The 21,434-nt window shown below is 46.8% G+C and overlaps 1 protein-coding gene across 18 annotated transcripts in view; it reads left to right on the top strand.

Moving 5' to 3' along the window:
• ZDHHC3 (zinc finger DHHC-type palmitoyltransferase 3) overlaps window positions 1-21,434 on the top strand; it is a 60,954-nt gene that overhangs the window by 19,785 nt on the left and 19,735 nt on the right. For all 18 annotated transcript variants that reach the window (XM_034956262.2, XM_034956259.2, XM_034956256.2 and 15 more), the window contains one exon: window positions 11,162-11,286. In XM_034956262.2, the coding sequence (XP_034812153.1) occupies window positions 11,162-11,286 (125 nt within the window). The remainder of the gene's footprint in view (window positions 1-11,161; window positions 11,287-21,434) is intronic.

Below are 21,434 nucleotides of genomic sequence, written 5' to 3'. Positions count from 1 at the left end.
TTTGGAGGAGAAATCAAGGCTTATGTTCTAGTCAGACTGCCACTATATTATGTGCAAGTAGAGATGCTAGGTGGGCAGTAGATAGTCAGTCTGGAGCTGATGGAGGATCAGGGTTGGAAAGAGTGTGTGTGGAGGTCATTGGTTTCTGGAAGGCGTGTGAAAACAGGGAACTGGATGTTGGGCAGTGAGAGGGGAGCCTTCTGCCCTGGCATTCCCACTGCCCTCACATACATGGGTTCTTTACCCACTGCATTGAAGCGTACAGCCTCTCCAGGGACCTTGGCCAGCTGGCCCTTGCAGTGGATGCAGGACAGCATGATTCTCACTGTGGTGTGTTGCCAGCTTCCAATCCCAAAGCAGTGAGAGGCACAGACTGTATCCTAAACAACAGTTAGCTTCCCAGAGGTGTATTTTGCTGGTAGCCCCAAAGATAACTGGCCCCAAAAATGAAGAATTTGTCAAATATCTACCATTAGTAAGGGAAGCAACTGAAAGCATGTTCTATAGATGTGCCCTATTTTAGGGTCTTCATGCTACCACCTGCCTCTGCCCATCCCCAGCACATGATATCTCATGCAAAACCCAGTATGCAAAACAGAGAGGTGGGGCTGCAGAAGCGGGAGCTCCTAAGGCACTGTTGGGGCACCCTGGGATTTCAAGGAGCAGAGTTGGAAGCCCAGGTGATAAGCAGGTAAGTTAGGGGTTCCTTATTATTGCAGAGTCGTCTTTTTTTAGAAAGTGATCACTGCAGGGTTCTAAGGAGTTCCCTAATGGGATTATGTTTTATATCTCAAGAATTCATGTTGCACATACTTTTTCAGAACAGTTTATATCCAAAGGTTATAAGCAATGTATGCATTGTGTATCACTTTGGTTTGTTATCATTACTAGTTTAAAATATATATATATACATATATGTATATATATGTATATATATGTGTGTATATATATGTATATATATGTGTGTGTGTGTGTATGTATGTATATGTGTGTATATATATATATATATACCTTATGGTCTCCCTCAAGCAGTTACTTTACCACTTTCAGCTTTGGAATAATTATTCCAAGTGTAATATCTGAACAATTGCAACCACCATAGCCTTCTGGACCATTTTTCAGTGATTTACTCCAATGTAGCAGTAGATAGGTCCACATAGAGCTTGAAAAGAAAAGGGAAGTGGGAAATGACTCACAGATGTGTAAACAGCCCCCTTGGAAGTGAGACAGCCGTTTGAGAAATAGGGCAAAAGGGACAGGTCTCTAAACAGAGGGAGGAGGACAAATGGACAGAGGAGCAGGGCAGGTGCCTCACTTGACAGGCAGGCTGGCCTGGAGGCAGCATGGGTGTGGGCAGGAGCACAAGTCAGGCTCATGTTTGGTCTCCTGACGCCTTCTCCTTGCCCACTCTGAGGTTGTGTAATGTCATTATAGGGGCTTTCTGTGTTCTGGAAACACTTTAGACGTTTATAAGTCTAGAATGGCTCCATGTGTCCTGAGGAGGCAGCCTCTTGAAGACAAACTGGACTCAGAAACCCTTATCTTACTACCCTTCTCTCTCTTTTCCTCATTTCTTGGTTTCACCACCTTTTCTTTTCCAAATTCCTCATTCTCTGAGCTCCCTCAGGAATCCTGAGGGGCTTCTTTATTTCTGAGACAATGTCTGTCTCCCAGAAGATGCTTAAACGTGACAGATGTAGATTGTTTCTTTTTGTCCTGGCTGCCAGGAAGCTCAAAGCCAAGTGTTACACAATGACAGTAATTGTATAAACCCTTATGATCAGTATATTTTTGCCCCTCCTTTTTTGGATCTTATCGTTTATTAACTTCATAAATTATTTCAAATCTGAGACTTGAGAAAAGGAGGAATATACAGTCATGTGTCACTTGATGGGGATAAGTTCTGAGAAATGTGTTGTTAGGCAATTTGACCATTGTGCAAACATCATAGACTGTACTTACACAAACCTAGATGGTACAGCCTACTGCACACCTACACCGTATTGAATAGCCTCTTGTTCCTAGGCTACAAACCCATGCAACGTGTTACTGTACTGAATACTGACTGTGGGCAACTGTAACACGATAATATTTGTATATCTAAACATAGAAATGGTACAGTAAAAACATAGTATTATAATCTTGAGGGACTTGTCATTGACTGAAACATCATGATGTGCATGACTGGATTTATAGTCAATTTAACCACATTGTTAAGGAAAAGAAAATTCGTCTGTCTACCTGCTCCCCCACCCCGACCCCTCTTGAATCCCACTCTGTGAACACCTTGCTGTAAACAGACCTCCATGACTATCTCAGACCACTACCGGCCAGTGCTTTTCATTTCAGCTGCCAAAAGTCATTGAGTGGAAATATTGGGGCTCACTTCAAACATGCAATTGGTATTCCCTTCTGGAGTCTCTTTCAACAGCCTTACAGAGCATGTGCTGTGTTCAGAGCCCAGGTGGCAAGTATTTCCTGGAAGGGTAACATGGCAGCATGATGTTGGACCTGTGGGAACATAGAAGAGGAACAGCAGGCCAGGTGCTGGATGCAGCCAGAGAAGCGCCTTGTGCATCTTGCCCAGAAGGATTGGCACATTCACTGCATCAGGGTAGGGGACTTGCCTGAGGGTCCATTGGAGTATCGTGCTGCATTCTCCCTCATGCCAGGCAACTTTTCATCCCTGCCCCCGAGCAACTTATAAATCCCAACAGGAAAAGCTTTCTGGCTTCAGAGGGAGGAAAGCAGCCCATTTGGGGACCAACTAGCTACCTTTTACTTTTCTGTGGAGGAGACACACGGCCAGTGATGCAGGCCTGGGGTTGGTTACCATGCTCCTGGGAGAGGTGTTGGAGTTTCTACCCAGACTGGTGGGTGTGCACGGGCTTTGATCCCATGGCCCTGAAACAATTTAAGCAGGTTTTCATTCTTGTAGCTTGAAATGGATGGAATGTTGAGTCCTTGAAATTATTGGCATTTCTTTAGAACCTGTCTCCACTACTTTCCATTGTTTCTTTTTATATTATCATATTATCCTAGATACTTATTGAAACAGCCTTAGTATCCTAGGCCTGTTTCAATCTTAATACTAGTGTGCTGAGGTAGTTGGTGGTGGTAGAATGATGTTGTGACATCAGGCAATTAAAATAAAGTTTTTTCCAAGTCACTTAACAGAAATACCTGGTAATGATATGTTTGTCTTCTGATAGTGGCATAGGTTCTAGACTTGGATTGTCTGGGTCAGAACCCTACTTCTGCCGCTTATTAGCTGTGTTACCTTGGGAAGATGCTTGACTTCCCTGCCTTTGTTACCTCATGTTTAAAATGGGGAATACCATAATCTCTACCTCATAGGTTTGTTGTCAGAAGTAACTAACAACATATAGTTTTGTCACAAAGCATTTGGAACTATGCCTGGCCTGTAAGTGCTCAATAAATGTATCATTATTCAGCTTGAGTTATTGAATACATTCTTCGTGCCAGGCCCTAAGCAGTTTGCTGAGCTACAAGTTGACAGATGTTGTCTTGTCCTCCAGGAATGTCCTGTGATGTAGGAGAGATGGTGTGTAATTAAATGATGTGTTCCATACTATCCATACAAGCTGTGGTAGCACAAAGGCTAAGTAATGGGTTCTGCCTTGGATGTGGCCTGGGGCCATGAGGAAGTAGCAGAGAAGGTGATCCCTGGGTGCATTTTAATTTGGGTGCTAGAAGCAAGGAGGTGCCTGGCAAGTTGGAGCGGGTGAGGGTTTGGTTGGTGCTTAAATGGAGCCCCTGAGGGTAGAAAGGAAAACTTAGAATGTTGCCTTTGGGAAACTCCAAATAGACCACAGGGAGGGACTGTTTACGGAGGGAGGTGGCACTGGATTGGTAGTCCAGGGCTGAGATATGGTGGCCTCAAGAGCCCTGCCCAGGAGCTTGGACTCTGGTCCATGGTCCCTAGGGAGCCAGTGAAGGTTTTAGGCCAGGGGAATAATGTGATCAGATTTCCATTTAAGAAAGTTTACTCTGGAAATTAGTTGGGAGAAAGGATAGAAGTGGGTTGCAGGATTTGAGGGAGAGACTAGAGGCAGGAAGACCTGGGAGATGCTCTAATAGTCTGGGGCAGATGATGATGGGCTGAACTAAGGCATGGTGATGGCATGGAGGGGAGAGCATGGGATTCAAGGCACAGTCTGAGGCAGAATTAACCTGGTGGAGTGAATGGGATGTGGGGAAGAGGATTAGAGGAATTGGTGGTGATTACTGGATTTCTACCCCAGGTGACCGGGTACATGGATATGCTATGGGCCAGGAAAGGGAGACTTGAGGGAACAGATTGGGGAGAAAGCAGCAGGTTCCATTTTAGCTGTGCACAGTGCCTTTGGGACAGCCAGACAGAGAGATCTGCAGATTCAAGAGGTCTGAGTTGGAGCTTGTGACTGGAGCATTATCACCGAGTGATGGTGGAAGTAGAGTTGAAGATTGTTCAGGAGAGAGTGCAGAATGAGCAGGGAAGGAAGGAGTCTTGGGGTGAAACCCTGAACCCTGAGGAACACCAGTAGCCTGGATGGGCGGGATTCCAAGAGGAGGGGAGAGGCACAGCCCCACAGACAGGGAGAAGGACAGTGAGGAGACCCCAAGGAAGACAAGGGCTAAGAATTGACTTTTGGATTTGCTCAGTGACCTGGTGCGAACAGTTCCCTGGTATGGAGGGGACAGGTGCATGAACAGTAAGGGAGAGGTCAGCAGAGACATCAGGTGCACAAGGCTTCAAGCAGCTTAGCTATGAAAGGGCAGGGAGAGCTCAGAGCCTGCTAAGAACACAAGGAGAAAGCTTGGAGGTAATGGTACGGGGGCCCTGAGGGCCAGGATTGACTTGAGCCTCATCTTCCAAGACAGTGCGTACCCGTGAGTCCAGGGACAGTGAGGCAGTGAGATGAGGAATATGAGAAGGATTTAACCCTAGCAGCCTTAATTTGCTCCAAAATAGAAAAGGAAGTGGGCAGGGGTCAAGGAAGGTACTAGAAGTTTGGGCTACCTACTAAGGGGAATGGCTGATGGAGGCACATCACACCCTACCCCACCCCTAAATACACACAGGTGCACATACAAGTACCATTATGTTCCTTCTGCACTGAAAACTCAGAGCTCTGTGCAGAGAATGTGGAAGGAGTTCTGCCATGACTAGAGCAGAAAAGCTTTAACAGCTTCTACACACTTATTTTAAAACAGATTTAAATTGGTTCCACTGTGGGGCCAAATATATATTTTGGAAGCTTTGTGATCTGCTTTTTATGAGCCTATAGATTTTTTAAAGTGTTTTTACCTTAGTACAAAGAGAAAAGACTTTAAGAATATGTTTCAGAATGTTGGTAGTACTTGTCTTGGGTGATCAAATCAGAGTGAATTTTTCCTTTTCCACTTTTTCATCTGTATTTTCTTTCTTAAAACCATGAACAAGTATTACTTTGGAAATGAGAGAGATAAAGTCAGTGCATTTTGACCTGCTAGGCTTGCAGCAGTGTGGAAGCTTCAAGACATCCCTGTGGAGTGTGTAAGAACGTGGGGTAGGGGGATAGGCATTTCTCAGTAATGCAAGCATGACAGCAGTGACAAAAATGTCTCGGGCCTTCAACCTCCTGCTGTCTGTCCAGGATTGTAAAGAACAAAGTTCCTTACCATGAACTAATAACAAAGAGCTCTGAAATCTGTGGAGATGAGCCCAAAAGAGCATAATATGCATTTTAAAAAAGAATGAAACAAAAAGTTGCCTGAGGCAGAGACTGGAAAGTGTATGCATCAGACTCCTCAGTCTCGGGGGCTGGCCCAGCTGCTCTCTGGCTCTGAGAGGTGGGCTCAGGTGGTTGGATGGGTGGGGCCCTGCCTGAATGGAGATGGGCCTTTTGGGAGATTTATGCAAATGGAGTTGCATTGTGGGGGCACATGTTTAGAAAGGCTGAGCTGCTGAATGATGTCTCTACTCAAGGTCTGGAATAAATAGGCCGTAATGAGAATACCAAACAAGAGCTCTGATTCCCTTTTATGGGTTAGAGGTTTCCTCTTGCAGTCTTTTATACAGGGTCCCCTGGGGCTTACAGTACATTCTGGTGGCTGGGACCTTCTTAAAAACTGGGACTAAACAAAAAAACCACCTGGGCCATAATTTAGGAAAACTCAAGCCTCGTTGCTTCATCTCCTTGGGGGAAAGGATGTCCCTTTGCACTTTTTCTCTTATACACATGACAATAGTAACTTCTAGTTGTGGTTTTCTGGTTTTAGGATCCACACAGTTGCCCAAACTCAATTACTTTTTACATGAAAGAGAACACAGCTGGGGACAATGGCTCACACCCCTGTAATCCCAGCACTTCAGAAGGCCAAGGCAGGAGGATCGCTTGAGTCCAGGAGTTCAAGACCAGCCTGGGCAACATAGTGAGACCCTGTCTCTAAAAAAAATTTTTGTAATTAGCTGGACACGGTGGCTTGTGCCGGTAGTTCCAGCTACTTGGGCGGCTGAGGTGGGAGGATCACCTAAGCCTGGAAGGTCAAAGCTGCAGTGAGCTGAGATCGTGCCACTGCACTCCAGCCTGGGCAACAGAGCAAGACCCTGTTTCAAAAAAAAAAGAAAAAAGAATGAAAAATAAGGCCCTTTGGGCTTGAGACCCTGTCCTCTGCCTGGACCAGTGCCCTTCCCAGGCCCCCTTGGAAATCCACTTATGCCATGTGGTCTGGGCCCTGCCTCACCTTCATGAAACCTTCCAGACGCTGGCCCTTCACCAGTGCCTCACTGGTGGCCCGTTGGATGTCTCAAGGTGAGACAATAATGACATTTTGGTTACAAGCCTCAGGAAAGTTGATCATATTCCTACTTTGGGTGGCTCCTCAAGTTTTTGTTTTTGTTTTGTTTGTTTTTAATGGATCATTTCCTCTTTGCAAAAGCCACTTGTTTCTAATAGAATATTTCATAAATATAGTCAAGAAAATTAAAAGTACCTGTGATCCTCCTACATAGGGTCTCACTATGTTGCCCAGGCTGCTCTCAAACTCTTGGCCTCAAGCTATCCTCCCACCTTGGCCTCCCAAGTAGCTAAGATTACAGACATGTACCACCACACATTTTTTTTCTTTTTTCTTATTTATATGTGTGTGTATATATATATAAAATCTGTTATAGATGTTTCCTGTGTCAATAATTGTGTATTTTTATAGCATATTTAATGTCCAAAACTGTATTCTAACTGGTATTGTAGATACCATGTGGTCCTTGCCCACCAAAATGTGTTTGCTTTTAAACTTTCTGTCATAGGCTTTTCTGACATCTGACTACATTTTGCAGACCAGATTTTTTTTCTACTGTTTTAACTTAAAAAAAAAAGTAATGAAATGCTTTAGAGAGTTGAAAGAGTATAAAGGACCTCATTTCCACCCCACTCTCAGTCTGAGCCTGCAGCACTGAGGTGCGCTTGCATGTGGACAAGTGTTCCTTCAGACTTTCTCATTGCCTCCTTGTCTCCTGCTCCTTGTGAGCCTTTGGCTCCTCATCCTCAGTGGGGAAGCACGTCATTGCTCTGAATGACAGGTCAGCCAAGTGCTGCCCATCTCAGGAGTGAATAGGTCCTCACTGGGGCAGGAGAAGCAGAGGCTTAGCAGGGGAAGGGCTGGGGCCCAGCAAAGAGCCATGTGAAGAGCAGACGACAGGAGATCTGTAGGCCCACCTCTAGGTCCGTGCTTGAACTGATTTTCCTCCCAGGTGCTCCTCTCCTGCTTAGTATCCACCAGGATCCTCCTGGCCTTCCTAGGATCCCCACTTTCAGTCCTCCTGCCTCCCTTTAGCTCCTGACGCACTGGTGGCCATGCCTTTCTCTAGGTGCTCTGCCTCAGCAGCCTCACTGCATCTGCACCTGTCCACCCACCAGCTGTATGAGGCCTGGGCTCCCATCGCTTCTTTGTACTTCCCACAGTGTTCGGCATGGTGTAGACCTTCAGGAGAGAGTTGTTGGTTGACTTGTCTCTGCAGTTTTCTTAGCTGGAATCTTAATCCACTGTGAGTCATTTTCACAATGCAAGACAGAACCACAGCTCCCTTGCATTTCCAGCACTTAAAGATTTTTCTGTTTCTTCAGTGGCTCTTCCCTTCCCAGAATTCTTTTATAGGAAAGGTTCTGACACCCAGTCTTCATCGCTTCTGCCCTGGGAACCCCTCACTTGGCCTGTTATAATCCATCGGTCCAACTCTGGGGAGACCAGGGTGCTCTATCTGAAACTCCCAATTTGCCCACCCTAATAAACTGTACTTTCACTCTGGGCACATGCAGAATGTGGGGACAGTCTTAGTTTCTGTCCTTCTGATGTTGCACTGACTTCCCTGATTGTGGTATCTCATGGGTGCCTACTGAGGAGTGGAGCTTGCTGTGAAGTAGACCTGACACAGGGGTCATGGAGGGAAGAGTGCCCCAGTCCAATGCCATAGCTGTGGCTTGACCTCGTGTCCGGTGTGGTTCTTGTTTGGGAGCTGGGCCAAGCAGGCAGAGTTCCCAGGATGGCACATCCTTGGCTCCTTGTTGTCACTACTTCTTTCACCCCTTTGCTGGAAGCTGCTGGATCTTTTACCTTTCACTTTGTGTCATACTGTGTACCAGGCCAGGGCATCTGATGCTGATCAAGGTAGACCCAATCATGGAGTTTCTGGTCTGGCACAGTAGCTCTCAGCCCTGGCTATAGAGTAGAAGACTCTGCTAGGGAGTGTAAAAAATGCAGAAGTCAGGGCCATACTCCCTGGTAGTTTTTTTATAGTAGTGCTGCATAAGAGTCTAGGCATCTGTAGTTTTTTGAAGCTGCAGCATTGGTGCCAACACCAGACCCAGAAAACAGACCACCATATTACTGAGCACTTTATCTGTGGCAGTACCATCTGAGCCCTTTCTGCAAGTTGTCTATGTCTAGTTTAACCTTCTCAGCAATGCTGGGAATTAGATAAGATGAGTCCTGCCTCACCGATTAGGAAACTAAGGCATAGATAGGCCCACCTGTCAGTGGGCACACCACTCGCAAATGTAGAGCTCAGATTTAAAGCAAGGCCAGGGGACTTCCAAGCCAGCTCTAACCCTTTGTGCTATGCCACTGACTGATCTTCTCTCTTACTTCTTGGACCTATATTCCCAGATACCTTCCTGGGTGTCCCTCAGGCACTTCAGACTCAGCATACCCTAACTGAACTGATCAGCTCTTCTCAGAACTTCCTTCTGCTCTCTTAATGGCTTTGACATGCCACCACTTACCAGCTGCTAAAAATGGAAACCCTACTGGGGCTCATCTCCTCCTTTTTTGTTACCCTCTCCACCACCCAATAACAAGTTGGTTCCCTACCATCATTTGTAGATTCAGATCTCAGAATTTCCTCTCCACTTCTCCCCCTCCATCCTCGCAATTCAGTTTTTCCTTACTGGACCATCAACAATAACCTCCTACGTGGTGTCTGGAATTTTCATCTCTCCCTCTTCTTATATGATCCACATAACACAGGCAACTGAGCTCTCTTCCTGAAGCACCAGTGTTACCTAATGGCTCTAGGCTACCTATAAAGAAAAATCCCATCCCAACCTGGTATTCAGCGCACCACATGGGCTGGCCCCGGCCCATCGGTCCGGCCTCCCTGCTGACACTGCATACGCACAGTTCAGCACACTGATATTCTCCCTGTCTCCCAGATATGCCATGCTCACCCTCACCTCTTTGTCTTTACTCATGCCCTCCTCTGCTGGAATCCCTTTTCTCCCACAGGTCTACCTAGCCAGCCTCTATACATTCCTCGAGACAACTGTTGAACATCACTACTTAAAACTCCTCTGATTCCCCTGATTAATTGGCTGCTGGCTCCTCTGTGCTCCCTCAACACAAATACCTTCCACAGCATGTAACCTCTTTTACTAGAATCGTTTGTCTGCCTCCAAAACACTATAAGTCTTGGAAGCAGGGACCTCGTTTGATTCCTGAGTCCATAGCAGTGAGCATGAGAGCACAGGGCTCAGCACCAAGCAGGCTCTTGGTGAAGGTTGGTTATTAAGACCCTACTTAGGCCTGTGCACTGCCTGTTTTCCTTCTGTTTGGATGGGTGCACAGCCAGAGCAGAATCTTATGGCATTTTGGCTCTGCCATTGGCTCTAAAGAACGCTAAGTATTCACAAGCATACTCCACAGGTGGAAGAGCAAATCAGAGAGCAGCTCTGGCCAGACAGCAAGTCAAATACCTGAGGGCAGCAGCTCCCAGTTGCTTATGGATTCACTAAGAACCAAATATAGATCACAATTATTCATAACAATACCACTGGTAAAAGTAAAACTTAATCCCAGCAAACAACCCATTAAAATGTGGAGCTGCAAATTTTGATCTGGGGAAACTGTTAGACATGTTGCTCACCAGTGAAACTTAGAAAGGGAGAAGCTGTTATCAGGAAATTTAATATAGACCAAAAAATAGTCAGTGAGCCAAATCCTTGCTGTTATATAGGAGAGAATGGATTCAATTAAAATAATTCCAGTAAAATGAAAATACAAAGTAATCAGGAACAATGTCACTGTTTAGTGTAGAAAATTAATCAAAGAATTGGCCGGGTGTGGTGGCTTGCACCTGTAATCCCAGCACCTTAGGAGGCTGAGGCGGGCGGATCACAAGGTCAGGAGATTGAGACCATCCTGGCCAACATGGTGAAACCCCATCTCTACTAAAAATACAAAAAATTAGCTGGGCGTGGTGGCTAGCACCTATAATCCAAGCTACTCGGGAGGCTGAAGCAGGAAAATCGCTTGAACCCAGCAGGCGGAGGTTGCAGCAAGCCGAGATTACACCATACCACTGCACTCCAGCCTGGGCGACAGAGCAAGACTCTGTCTAAAAAAAACAAAAAACAAAAAACAAAACAAAACAAAAAAACAAAGAAAAGAAAAGAAATCAAAGAATTAATGTGGCCTAATGGCATTTCCTCAGAAAAATTTTTGGTCAATAAATATTCCTTAATGTTGGCATAATTCTGAACACAGAGTCCACATGTTGTTGGTATCAAAGTGTCCTGTCCATGTGTGTGTGTGGTTGCTGCTTTCAAATAACTATCCCCACTGTAGAATGTTAGAGCTGATAGAACCCCCAGCCCAACCCTGATACCTTTCATCTTTCCTACAGGGGGCAGTGCCCAAAGGAAATGCCACTAAAGAATTCATCGAGAGTTTACAGTTGAAGCCTGGGCAGGTGGTGTACAAGTGCCCCAAATGCTGCAGCATCAAGCCCGACCGAGCCCACCACTGCAGGTACACTCACTGGGGCTCACCTCCTCTCTTCTCCCACTGTCCTGCCTCCCTCCATCCCCGCCAACACGTGCCTCCTGGAGTAGCACACACTTCCCCAACAGGGGCCAAGTCAGCATCGGGATTCCAAATGTCCCCTGCTCTGGGCAGAGAGTGATCATTGTGAGTCTCCTTCCTGGTCCCTGTGAGCCCTCTAGATTGCAAAGAGCATTTGGTTTGGCCTCAGGACACCTGTCCCGGGACTTGGCTCTGCCACACCTGACATAGGACCTGGGCAGGGCCTTTGTTTTTATATATGTAAAATGGAGGGGATTCCTGCTTTTCCTACCTCACAGCTTTATTACAAGGGTACCATGAGAAAAAGCTTTAGAAAATCATTCTGTGAATGTCTGGGACTTGAAATGAAGGGGTTGTCCTTGAATGAAGACTTTCTTTTAAAACTTCTAAAGGTTATGATAGTTGCAGAATTAAACCAAAAAAGAAAGCCATTTCCCCATCTTATCTGTGGTCAGTTTTCTGTTTTGTTTTCAGGTTTCTTTATTAAGTTTTTCTGATGAGAAGACATCTAGCTAAAAGTTGTACTTTATTGGCTGGGCACAGTGACTTACACCTGTAATCCCAGCACTTTGGGAAGCCAAGGCAGGAGGATCACTGGAGCCTAGGAGTTCAAGACCAGCCTGGGCAACAAAGCGAGACTCTGTCTCTACAAAAAAATTAAAAAATTAGGCCGGGCGCAGTGGCTCACGCCTGTAATCCCAGCACTTTAGGAGGCTGAGGCGGGCGGATCACCTGAGGTCAGGAGTTCGAGACCAGCCTGACCAACATGGAGAAACCCCGTCTTTACTAAAAATACAAAATTAGCCGGGCGTGGTGGCACATGCCTGTAATCCCAGCTATTCGGGAGACCGAAGCAGAATCGCTTGAACCCGGGAGGCAGAGGTTGCGGTGAGCCGAGATTGTGCCATTGCACTCCAGCCTGGGCAACAAGAGTGAAACTCCATCTCAAAAAAAAAAAATTTTTTTAATTAGCTGGGTGTGGTGGCACACGTCTGCAGCCCCAGCTGCTCAGGAGGCTGAGGGCAGAGCATCGCTTGATCCCAGGAGTCCGAGGCTGCAGTGAGCCAAGGTTGCACCACTGCACTCCAGCCTGTGCAACAAAGTGAGACCCTGTCTCTAAAAAAATTTTATTTATTTATTTTGAGACTGGGTCTCACTCTGTCATGCAAGCTCATAACTCACTGCAGCTTCAGACTCCCGGGCTCAAGCAATCCTCCTGCCTCAGCCTCCAGAGAAGCTGGGACTACAGGCATGCACCACCACACACAAAGGGAGACACAGTCTCACTTTGTTGCCCAGGCTGGTCTCGAACTCCTGGGCTCAAGTGATCCTCCCACCTCAGCCTCCCAAAGTGTTGGGATTACAGGTGTGAGCCACCTCGACTGGCATACAAGGAAACTTTACATGCTAAATTACAGAAATACAAAATATCACTTGGTCCCCTTTTCAGAGGGTATGTGTTTGGGTGGGGAGGGGTTATAGAGGAATGAATCTGCTCCAGGTGTTGGACATCATCCTTGTCAGGCTTAGCCTGCGGAGACATTTGGGTGTGTGAGAGATCTGAACGGCGATTTCTGCCTGGCCTTGCTGCCTGTCTTTCAGAGGAGAGTGGCCAGTCTCCAGCACTCAGATTCCGGAGTCAGCTCCCCAGTACCTGTGTGCTGTGCCCACGGCACCTCAGCCTGCCCTGCCTCAGCGTCAGTCATCTATTTTCATCTTCCTACTCACCCCTGGAAATCGGGATTGCTGCAGGGATGGCCTCCCTAGATAAAGAAATTAAGGTTCAAAGGGGTTGAGTGCTCCAAAGTCACACAGCAGTGAGTACTGGAGACAGGTTTGGGTCCCGGCAGTTCTGGCTCCAAGTCCAGACAGGGCTCTTTCCACAGGAACTCCAGTTTGGGGATGACACATGTAACTTTATGTAGTTGTATGTATGTTTTTCTGTCTGAAAGAGAGAGATCTGCAGACCTCCTCAAAGCTTGAGGGTGAGGGCTGAGGAGCCTGGGCAGGGGCCTATGGTGATTGCTAGCTCCTCCGGGGTTTCTGTCTGTGGGTCAGCTTGCTTCTGAGATCTAATTCAAGGCTTGCCTCCTGTGCCTGAGATGGAGGCTTAGGAGCCAGCTGTTTTCTAACCATCACTCAGATTTTTTTTAAAAAGCTCAGCTTGCTTATGTGGTTTCTCAGGATAGCCCGGTATGGTGGAGCAGACTCTGGCCTTGAAGTTGGAGTGGTTGGTGTTGGAAGTTCAGCTGTGTCGCTTGCTACACTGTGGACCTTCGGCCAGGTGCTGCATCTTTCTGAGCCTCAGCTTTCTCCTCTGTAAAAAGGGTTGTTTCTTTGTAGTTTGTTGTGAGGATTAAGTATGAGTAACTGTGAGTCACCTAGCTCAACAAGCGTAAGCTATTGCTAGTAGAAGAATGTGTATGGAGTTAGGGATATGCTGGGTTTATAAAGGCTGGACCAGAACGGGGAGGTGTTAACTTTGTATTATAGAAAAGAACTTTTGGTGATTCTTTTCTCTTCTCTCCCTGAGCCCTCAGCTGCCTCCACCGCCTGGCATTTTCCTCACCGCCTCCTCCTTGCCTCTCTCCCCAGGATGATCCAAGGGAGGTATTCTTGTGTGCTAGTAAACAGATCAGCTTGGGCAAAGCAAGAGCTGCTGATTCAGATGAACTAAAGTGAGGATGCCTGTAGAGTTGCCTGTTCCTGCCTCAGAAATGCATGCTGACAACTGTTCCTTTGTGATGGTGCGTGGTGGCCCAGGCCATCTGGGGACCCACAATTTTGGATAAGCAGAATCTCCAGCATACCAGACAGACTGGGTTTGTTTATAGTCGTTGAGCCCAGAGGCTGCCTGCCTGGTTAAAGTTGATGTCGACCTTGCCCGCTCAGGCAAAGGTGCATGTGTGCACATATGTTTGCGCCCAGCATTTTAGAATTTGAGACTGTCTCCATTCCCTTGTCTCTGGTGGATACCACAGATACACCTAGACCTTGGGCCTGTAGGTGTTCCTTCCAGCCCTATGGTGTGTGGTTGGGTCTTTCCTTCCTGGGAGAAGCACTCTGAAACCCCATGCTCTTTCATCCTGGTGTCAAATCTCCTGTTCATAGGAACCACGGAAGCATGTGGAAACTCTGTGGGAGGAGCCATTTATGCTAATGTGGATGGCCATGGCATTTGGCTTATGCTTTCAAGCTTGTCCAACCCATGGCCTGTGTGCCACTTGCAGCCCAAGATGGCTTTGAATGTGGCCCAACACAAATTTGTAAACTTTCTTAAACATTAGAAGATGTATGCGTAGACTTTTTTTTTTTTTTTTTTTTTTTTTAGCTTATCAGCTATTGTTAGTGTTAGTGTATTTTGTGTGGCCCAAGACAATTCTTCTTCTACCAGTGTGGCCCAGAGAAGACAAAAGATTAGACACTCCTGCTAGGTTCTTCTGCATGAGGAGGGAGAGACCTCTGACTTTGGCAGCCCCCCGCCTCCACACCCCAGACACCCACACTGAGGCTAAGACAGTCCTGGGCTGCTTAGAGCCCCTGAGAGATTCTTGTTGTTTTGTCTTTCTCATGGTTATGATTACTGAGAAAATCTATGTAGCGCTAGTATTGTTTTTAAAGCATTTTGCATACATTTTTGGTGCTCACAATGACCCTAAGAGATCAGAGTAGTTCTGCTGAGGCTGATTGGAGAACCTAAGTTTCTCTGACCAGAGCCCAAAGTGAGGACCGGCTCTCAGATCCCCTGTTCTTTCCACTCCACTGCACTGTCCTTCCCAAAATCGTTTCTGAGCTGGAGCCAGGATGTGGTGTAGATGTCTTTTTTGCTTATAATTTTAGTCATAGCCAGTGAGGGGTAAAATGAAAACCTGTGTGTGACGCCATGGCTCACTTAGTACCTTCTTGCTGTTTTCTTACTATTTTCCTACATGAGCATCCCAGTCTGATGGAGTTGAACTCATTTTCCAGGCCTGCTCTTTCCTGTCTGTGGTGTCAGAGACTTCATTCAGCTGACCCTTGCTAAAGGGGGCCCTGGGCTTGGCTCTGAGCTCGACTCTGAGCTTATAGAGGTGGATTAGACCTGGCCCTGGCTCTAGGAGCCTCCCACCCAAGCAGGGCAGGCACACTTCTCCACCATGATACAGTTTGGTAAGTGCTGGTATAGGGAGAGACAGAACCCCATGGAATGTGGCTATGTTTCCATGTTGAGCCATCACCCAGGGTGAGCAAGAGAGCCTCGGCCAGCTCCTTTGGGGATGAGTACCAAGTAAGGGCCCTCATACCTCCCTGGAGAGGAAACACATAAGCCCCAGAGAAACTGAATACATATGAGCCAGTGAGCTTGGTGGATTCTACCAAGGTTTGAGGCCTGAAAAAATGGTAGGAAATCTGGAGGAAGGGGAGAAGGGAAGCATCTGCCTTCTTCTACAGTGACGACAAAGAAACATAGAAGGGGCCTGGGAAACCTGGAAGGCCAGGATGCAGATACCTCCATTTAGGGCATTTGGTCTTTTCTGTGATTGTTTTTGCACACTTGGTCCCTGTGCCATGGAGTTCACCAGCTTACAGCGTCTCATCCATGAGACTCTGGAATTAGTGCCAGAAAGGAATGCCAGGAGAGGACTGTGGACAAGAAGGACCCTTAGAGGATAGGGTGGATTTTGCCAAGTGGAAAGAATGAAGAAAGGACCTCAGGCGTTGAGGCCATCCACAGCCAAAACGGGGAAGATGGCTGAGCAAGTGTGTGGAAGAGGCTCTTAGTCTGTGAACTGTGAACCTTCCTTGGCCTTGTGTTTGGGCTGCCCTGCTATGCCTAGGGAAGGAACACTGCTGAGCCCCCTGCCCGTGTGCATGCAGTGGGGGCTGGGAAAAGGGCTGGCTCTGAGGTGATTGATTCCCTTTGGGGAGTCAGAAGTTGTGGGGGGAGGTCCACATTTTTTCTTCCTCATGGCAGATGGTGCCAGAGGTGAAACAGCAGGGCAGGGTGTGGTATGTCCTTCACTGCCCTTCAACATCTGCCTCTGGTCCCTGTCCTTGGCTGCTCCAGGCTCCAGCCCCAGCACCCTTCTGGCCTCTGTGAGCAGCTCAGCCTCTGAGCAGTGCCTCCAGCCACGTGGGATGGGCCTCACCCCACCCACTCTGCATACCACCTGGCCCAAGGAGAAGGGCAGCGTGGGTTTGGCATTTCATATCTTTGAAAACAGGAAACTCGGGGACCAGCATTTTAGACCAACACTTGTGGCCCTCAGCAGGCTGTACTCACTCTCCCTGCGGTGTTTATTTTTCTAATTTGGAAGCCCAGCGAGACTCAGCCCATTGGGAAACCCAGCTTCCTGGCATTCACGCCTTGTCTCCAGAGAGGCTGGGAGGAGAGGGAAGAATAGCTTTGCTGTAAGAGCTTGTTTAAACTCTTGGGCAGCTTTCAGAGGATGTCCAGCCACTTGGCACCTCTCTGCCGCTGAGCCAACACTGTCTCAAGAGCACCCACTTGAAAACCCTTTTAAAAATAAGTACAGATGAAAGAGAAACTGCTCAGGAGCCAGGAGCAGGGAGGTGGTTACCCTCAGGAGTTTGTTCCCCAGATGGGAAGGGGATTAAGAAACCCAGAGGTGCTGGTCTCTGGAAGAACATGCCAGAAACAGGCTCTATGGAGGGAGCATGGCACCTGGTGCCTGAGGCCTAGGATGCAGGGAGTACTCACTCTGCACTGTCTATTTATCTGCACTTTTAAAATTGTGTATTGGGAACAGGCATTACCAATTTAAAAATATATATTCTACATGTATACTTATATGTATATTCATGTGTATTTTTAAAAGTGGTAACAGAGAGAGAGAAACAGAGTGGCTAATGGACTTGCTGGTACTTCTCTTGCTCTTTGTTACCTCCATGTCCCTTTTGTGTCTCCTTTTCTTACCTTGCCCTCCTGGTCCCCAGGGAAATTCTGGAACCAGGCCAGCATGTCTGAGATATGCCCATTCCCAACATGCCTGTGTTAGTAAGGCCCTTTGAAGTTGTGGAAAAGAGCAAGGGTGCAGACCAGTATGAATCCACACATCGTCTGAGCCAGGCACAATATCTGTCTCATGTATTCTTTATAATAAACTTATTTTGTACAGAAGGGAAACTAGAGGCTCCGAGTTAGCCAGTTTGACCAAGGCAGCTCAGCGGACTCAGGTCTGCATTGCCACCAAAGTTCATGCGAGGCTTTGAAAAGCACACATCTTCTCCTTGGGCTACAAGTGAGCACCATGGTGGAGGACTGTTTCGGGGTAGTCTTTGCTTCCAGGTTCTGGAATCCAGGGGACAGCACACCTCCAGCCCAGCAGAGCTGCTCCTATGCTTTCCCTGTCCTTCCAGCTGGTCAGCAAGAGCTTAGCCAGCACTGTGGTGTGAGTGTGATCCAGCAAGGCCCCAACGCCCAGCCCTTCCTCCAGCGTCCACCTGCCATTGCCCACTCTGCACTTTTTCAAGAACCCAAGGTAAAATTAGTTATAGAAGCTAGTGGAGAGGAAAGCTGGTGTGAACTAAGGAAATTTTTTTATTTTTATTTATTTTTATTTTTAGTTGTCAAATGATCCTTTATTGAAATATCGTCCTTTGTGCTTCTAAGTAGCTGGGCACTCCACCGCACCACTGTTGATGTCATCTGTGATGTCATGAGGGTGGCGGCCACCAACTTGGCAGCCCACAGACTGGGCAGTCCCCGGAATCCCTTTAATGGTTCCAGAGAGTTGTCTGGCTAAAGGTCGGTGCCGTATCTGTAGAGCAATGTTGACAATCTCATCAAAGGTGGTATTTCCGGCCGGGCACAGTGGCTCACGCCTGTGAGCCCACCCAGCACTTTGGGAGGCCGAGGCAGGGGGATCACTTGAGGTGAGGAGTTAAAGACTAGTCTGGCCAACATGGTGAAACCCCGTCTCTACTAAAAATACAAAAATTAGCCTGGCTTGGTGACACATGCCTGTAGTCCCATCTACTTGGGAGGCTGAGGCAGGAGAATTGCTTGAACCCAGGAGTTGGAGACTGCGGTAAGCCGAGATCACACCATTGCACTCCAGCCTGGGCAACAGAGCGAGACTCTGTCTCCAAAAAAAAAGTGGTATTTCCGCTGTGTTTAACATTTTTCTGTTTCTTTCTGTCTCACGGCAGTTCCTTGAGGGCTTTGATGATCAGGGCAGAGGCAGAAGGTACCATGTCAATCTGGGCCTATCTGTTCTGAATAATCAGTTTCACTGTAAGCCTCAGACCCTTCCAGTCACCAATTGCTTTGGCAATGTCATCACCAACCTTTTTTGGGGACAGACCCACGCGGCGGGTGCAATCTTGGGGGCCCACACAGGATGGCACTGACTTCACTCCTGGTGTTCCTCAGCTATACAACTTTGATCTCATTGAGGTCGAACTTCAGCAGCATGGTAGAGGCAGCTGGTGTTGGATGAACCCAGATTTGGGACAACTGAAGAAGGTTGCACCTTAGCTGCCTCCGAGCTGAAAGCCAAGAGCTTTTTTTTTTAAAAAAAAAAAAAAACAAAAAAAACTTATTTTTAGAGACAGGATCTCACTATGTTGCCCATGCTGGTCTCAAACTCCTGGGCTCAAGCAATCCTCCCACCTTGGCCTCCCTAAGTGCTGGGCTTATAGGCATGAGCCACCATGCCCAGCAGAACTAAGGAACTTTGGCACAATCACAGCTCACTGCAGTCTCCTCTCCCCACCTCAGGCTCAAGCGATTCTCCTGCCTCAGCCTCCCGAGTAGCTGGGACCACAGGTGCACACTACCACACCCGGCTGATTTTTTTATTTTTGTTGGAGACAGGGTCTCGCCATGCTGCCCAGGCTGTCTTGAACTCCTGAGCTCAAGTAATCTGCCTGCCTCGGCCTCCCAGAGTGCTGGGATTACAGGAGTGAGCCACCACACCTGGCCTTGAACTAAGGAACTTTTAAAAGGAAATATAATTGTATTATTTCAAAGCTTTGTTTATAGCATTTCAACCTGTTTTGAACAAATAATGCCCCCAAAATAATAAAAAGGAGACTAGAATTCATTAAAATAATGAATTGAAAAAAAATTGTCAATGAGCACGTCTATTGGCTGGTGACCTAAATAAAGAAACAGGCAAAATTGAGAGAGTTTATTTGGGCCAACATTGAGGACTGCAGCCTGAAACACACTTCCAAGTTGCCTTCGTTCAAGCAGGTTTTGGGGGGGTTTTTTAACTTTTATTTTATGTTCGGGGGTACATGTGAAGGTTTGTTACATAGATAAACTCGTGTGATGGGGGTTTGTTGTACATATTATTTCGTCACCCAGGTATTAAGCCCAGTACCCAATAGTTATCTTTCTGGCCCTCTCCCTCCTACCCTCCACCTTCAGGTAGACCCCAGTGTCTGTGTTCCCATCTTTGTGGCCACATAGTATTCCATGGTGTATATGTACCACATCTCTAGTCAATCTGTCATCATTTAGGTTGATGGGCATTTAGGTTGATGGGCATTTAGGTTGATTCTGTGTCTTTGCTGTTGTGAATAGTGCTGCAATGAACATTTGCATGCATGTGTCTTTATGGTAGAAGGATTTCTATTCCCTTAGGTATGTAGCCAGTAATGGGATTGCTGGGTTGAATGGTCGTTCTGCTTTTAGCTCTTTGAGGAATTGCCACACTGCTTTCCACAATGGTTGAACCAATTTACACTCCCACGACAGTGTGTAAGTGTTCCCTTGTATCCGCACCTTCGCCAGCATCTGTTGTTTTTTGACTTTTTAATGGTGGCCATTCTGACTGGTGTGAGATAGTATCTCATTGTGGTTTTGATTTGCACTTCTCTGATGATAGTGATATTGGGCTTTTTTTCATATGCTTCTTGGCCACATGTATGTCTTCTTTTGAAGTGTCTGTTCATGTCCTTTGCCTACTTTTTAGTGGGATTGTTTTTCTCTTGTAAATTTGTTTAATTTCCTTATAGTTGCCAGATAATTAGACCTTTGTCAGATGCATAGTTGGCAAATATTTCCTCCCATTCTGTAGGTTGTCTGTTTACTCTGTTGATAGTTTCTGTTGCTATGCAGAAGCTTCTTAGTTTAAGTAGATCCCATTTGTCAATTTTTGCTTTTGTTGCGATTGCTTTTGGTATCTTTGTCATGAAATCTTTGCCCTATGTCCAGGATGGTATTGCCTACATTGTCTTCCGGGTTTTTATAGTTTTGGGTTTTACATTTAGGTCTTTAATCCATTTTGGGTTGATTTTTGTATATGGTGTAAGGAAGGGGTCCAGCATCAACCTTCTGCATATGGCTAGCCAGTTATCTCCAGTACCATTTATTGAATAGGGAGTCTTTTCCCCATTTACAAGCAGGTTTTTAAAGGGAAAAAGGAGCGGGCTGATACAAAGCTGTTTGACAGGAGCTCTCATTGGCTTACAGAAATAACATTGATTAGTGATTGGCTGTACATTGTTAAACTATAGGGTGTGTGTCATTCCATGGCTACTTGGCATCAGTCTAGAGCCCACATAGCTAGTGGCTTCAAGAGGTAATTATTTGCTGGGCACAATGGCTCATGCCTGTCATCCCAGCACTTTGGGAGGCCAAAGCAGGTGGATTGCTCGAGCTCAGGAGTTTGAGACCCACCTGGGCCACCCCATCTCCATCAAAAATACAAAAAAATTAGCTGGGTGTGGTGGCGTGCACCTGTGGTCCCAGCTGTTCGGGAGGCTGAGGTGGAAGGATTGCTGGAACCCGGGAAGTTGCAGTGAGTCGTGATCGCACCACTGCACTCTAGCCTGGGTGACAGAGGAAGATCCTATCTAACACACACACAAAAAAAGGTAATTATTTATCTCGAAGGGGGGTGTGAGACATGACTGCTGTCACAGGCTGTCTTATTTCAGTGCCTCTCTAGGCCTAATAATTAAATGGGCTCACATTCCTCAGATAAAAAGTTTTTTTTCTTTCTCATGACAAATGAGTCTTTCTAAACTTGAGCTTTGGGAAGCAGTTGCTTTCAAGCCCCTAGTAGTCCGGGACGCTTGTTTCATATTATTACTTTGAATTGTCCAAAGGGGGAGCAGGTTTGTGCTTGCTATCAAATAAG

This window comes from Pan paniscus, chromosome 2, assembly GCF_029289425.2.
Source record: "Pan paniscus chromosome 2, NHGRI_mPanPan1-v2.0_pri, whole genome shotgun sequence".
NCBI classification, from domain to species: Eukaryota; Metazoa; Chordata; class Mammalia; order Primates; family Hominidae; genus Pan; species Pan paniscus.
This window is presented reverse-complemented; position numbering and strand designations above follow the sequence as displayed.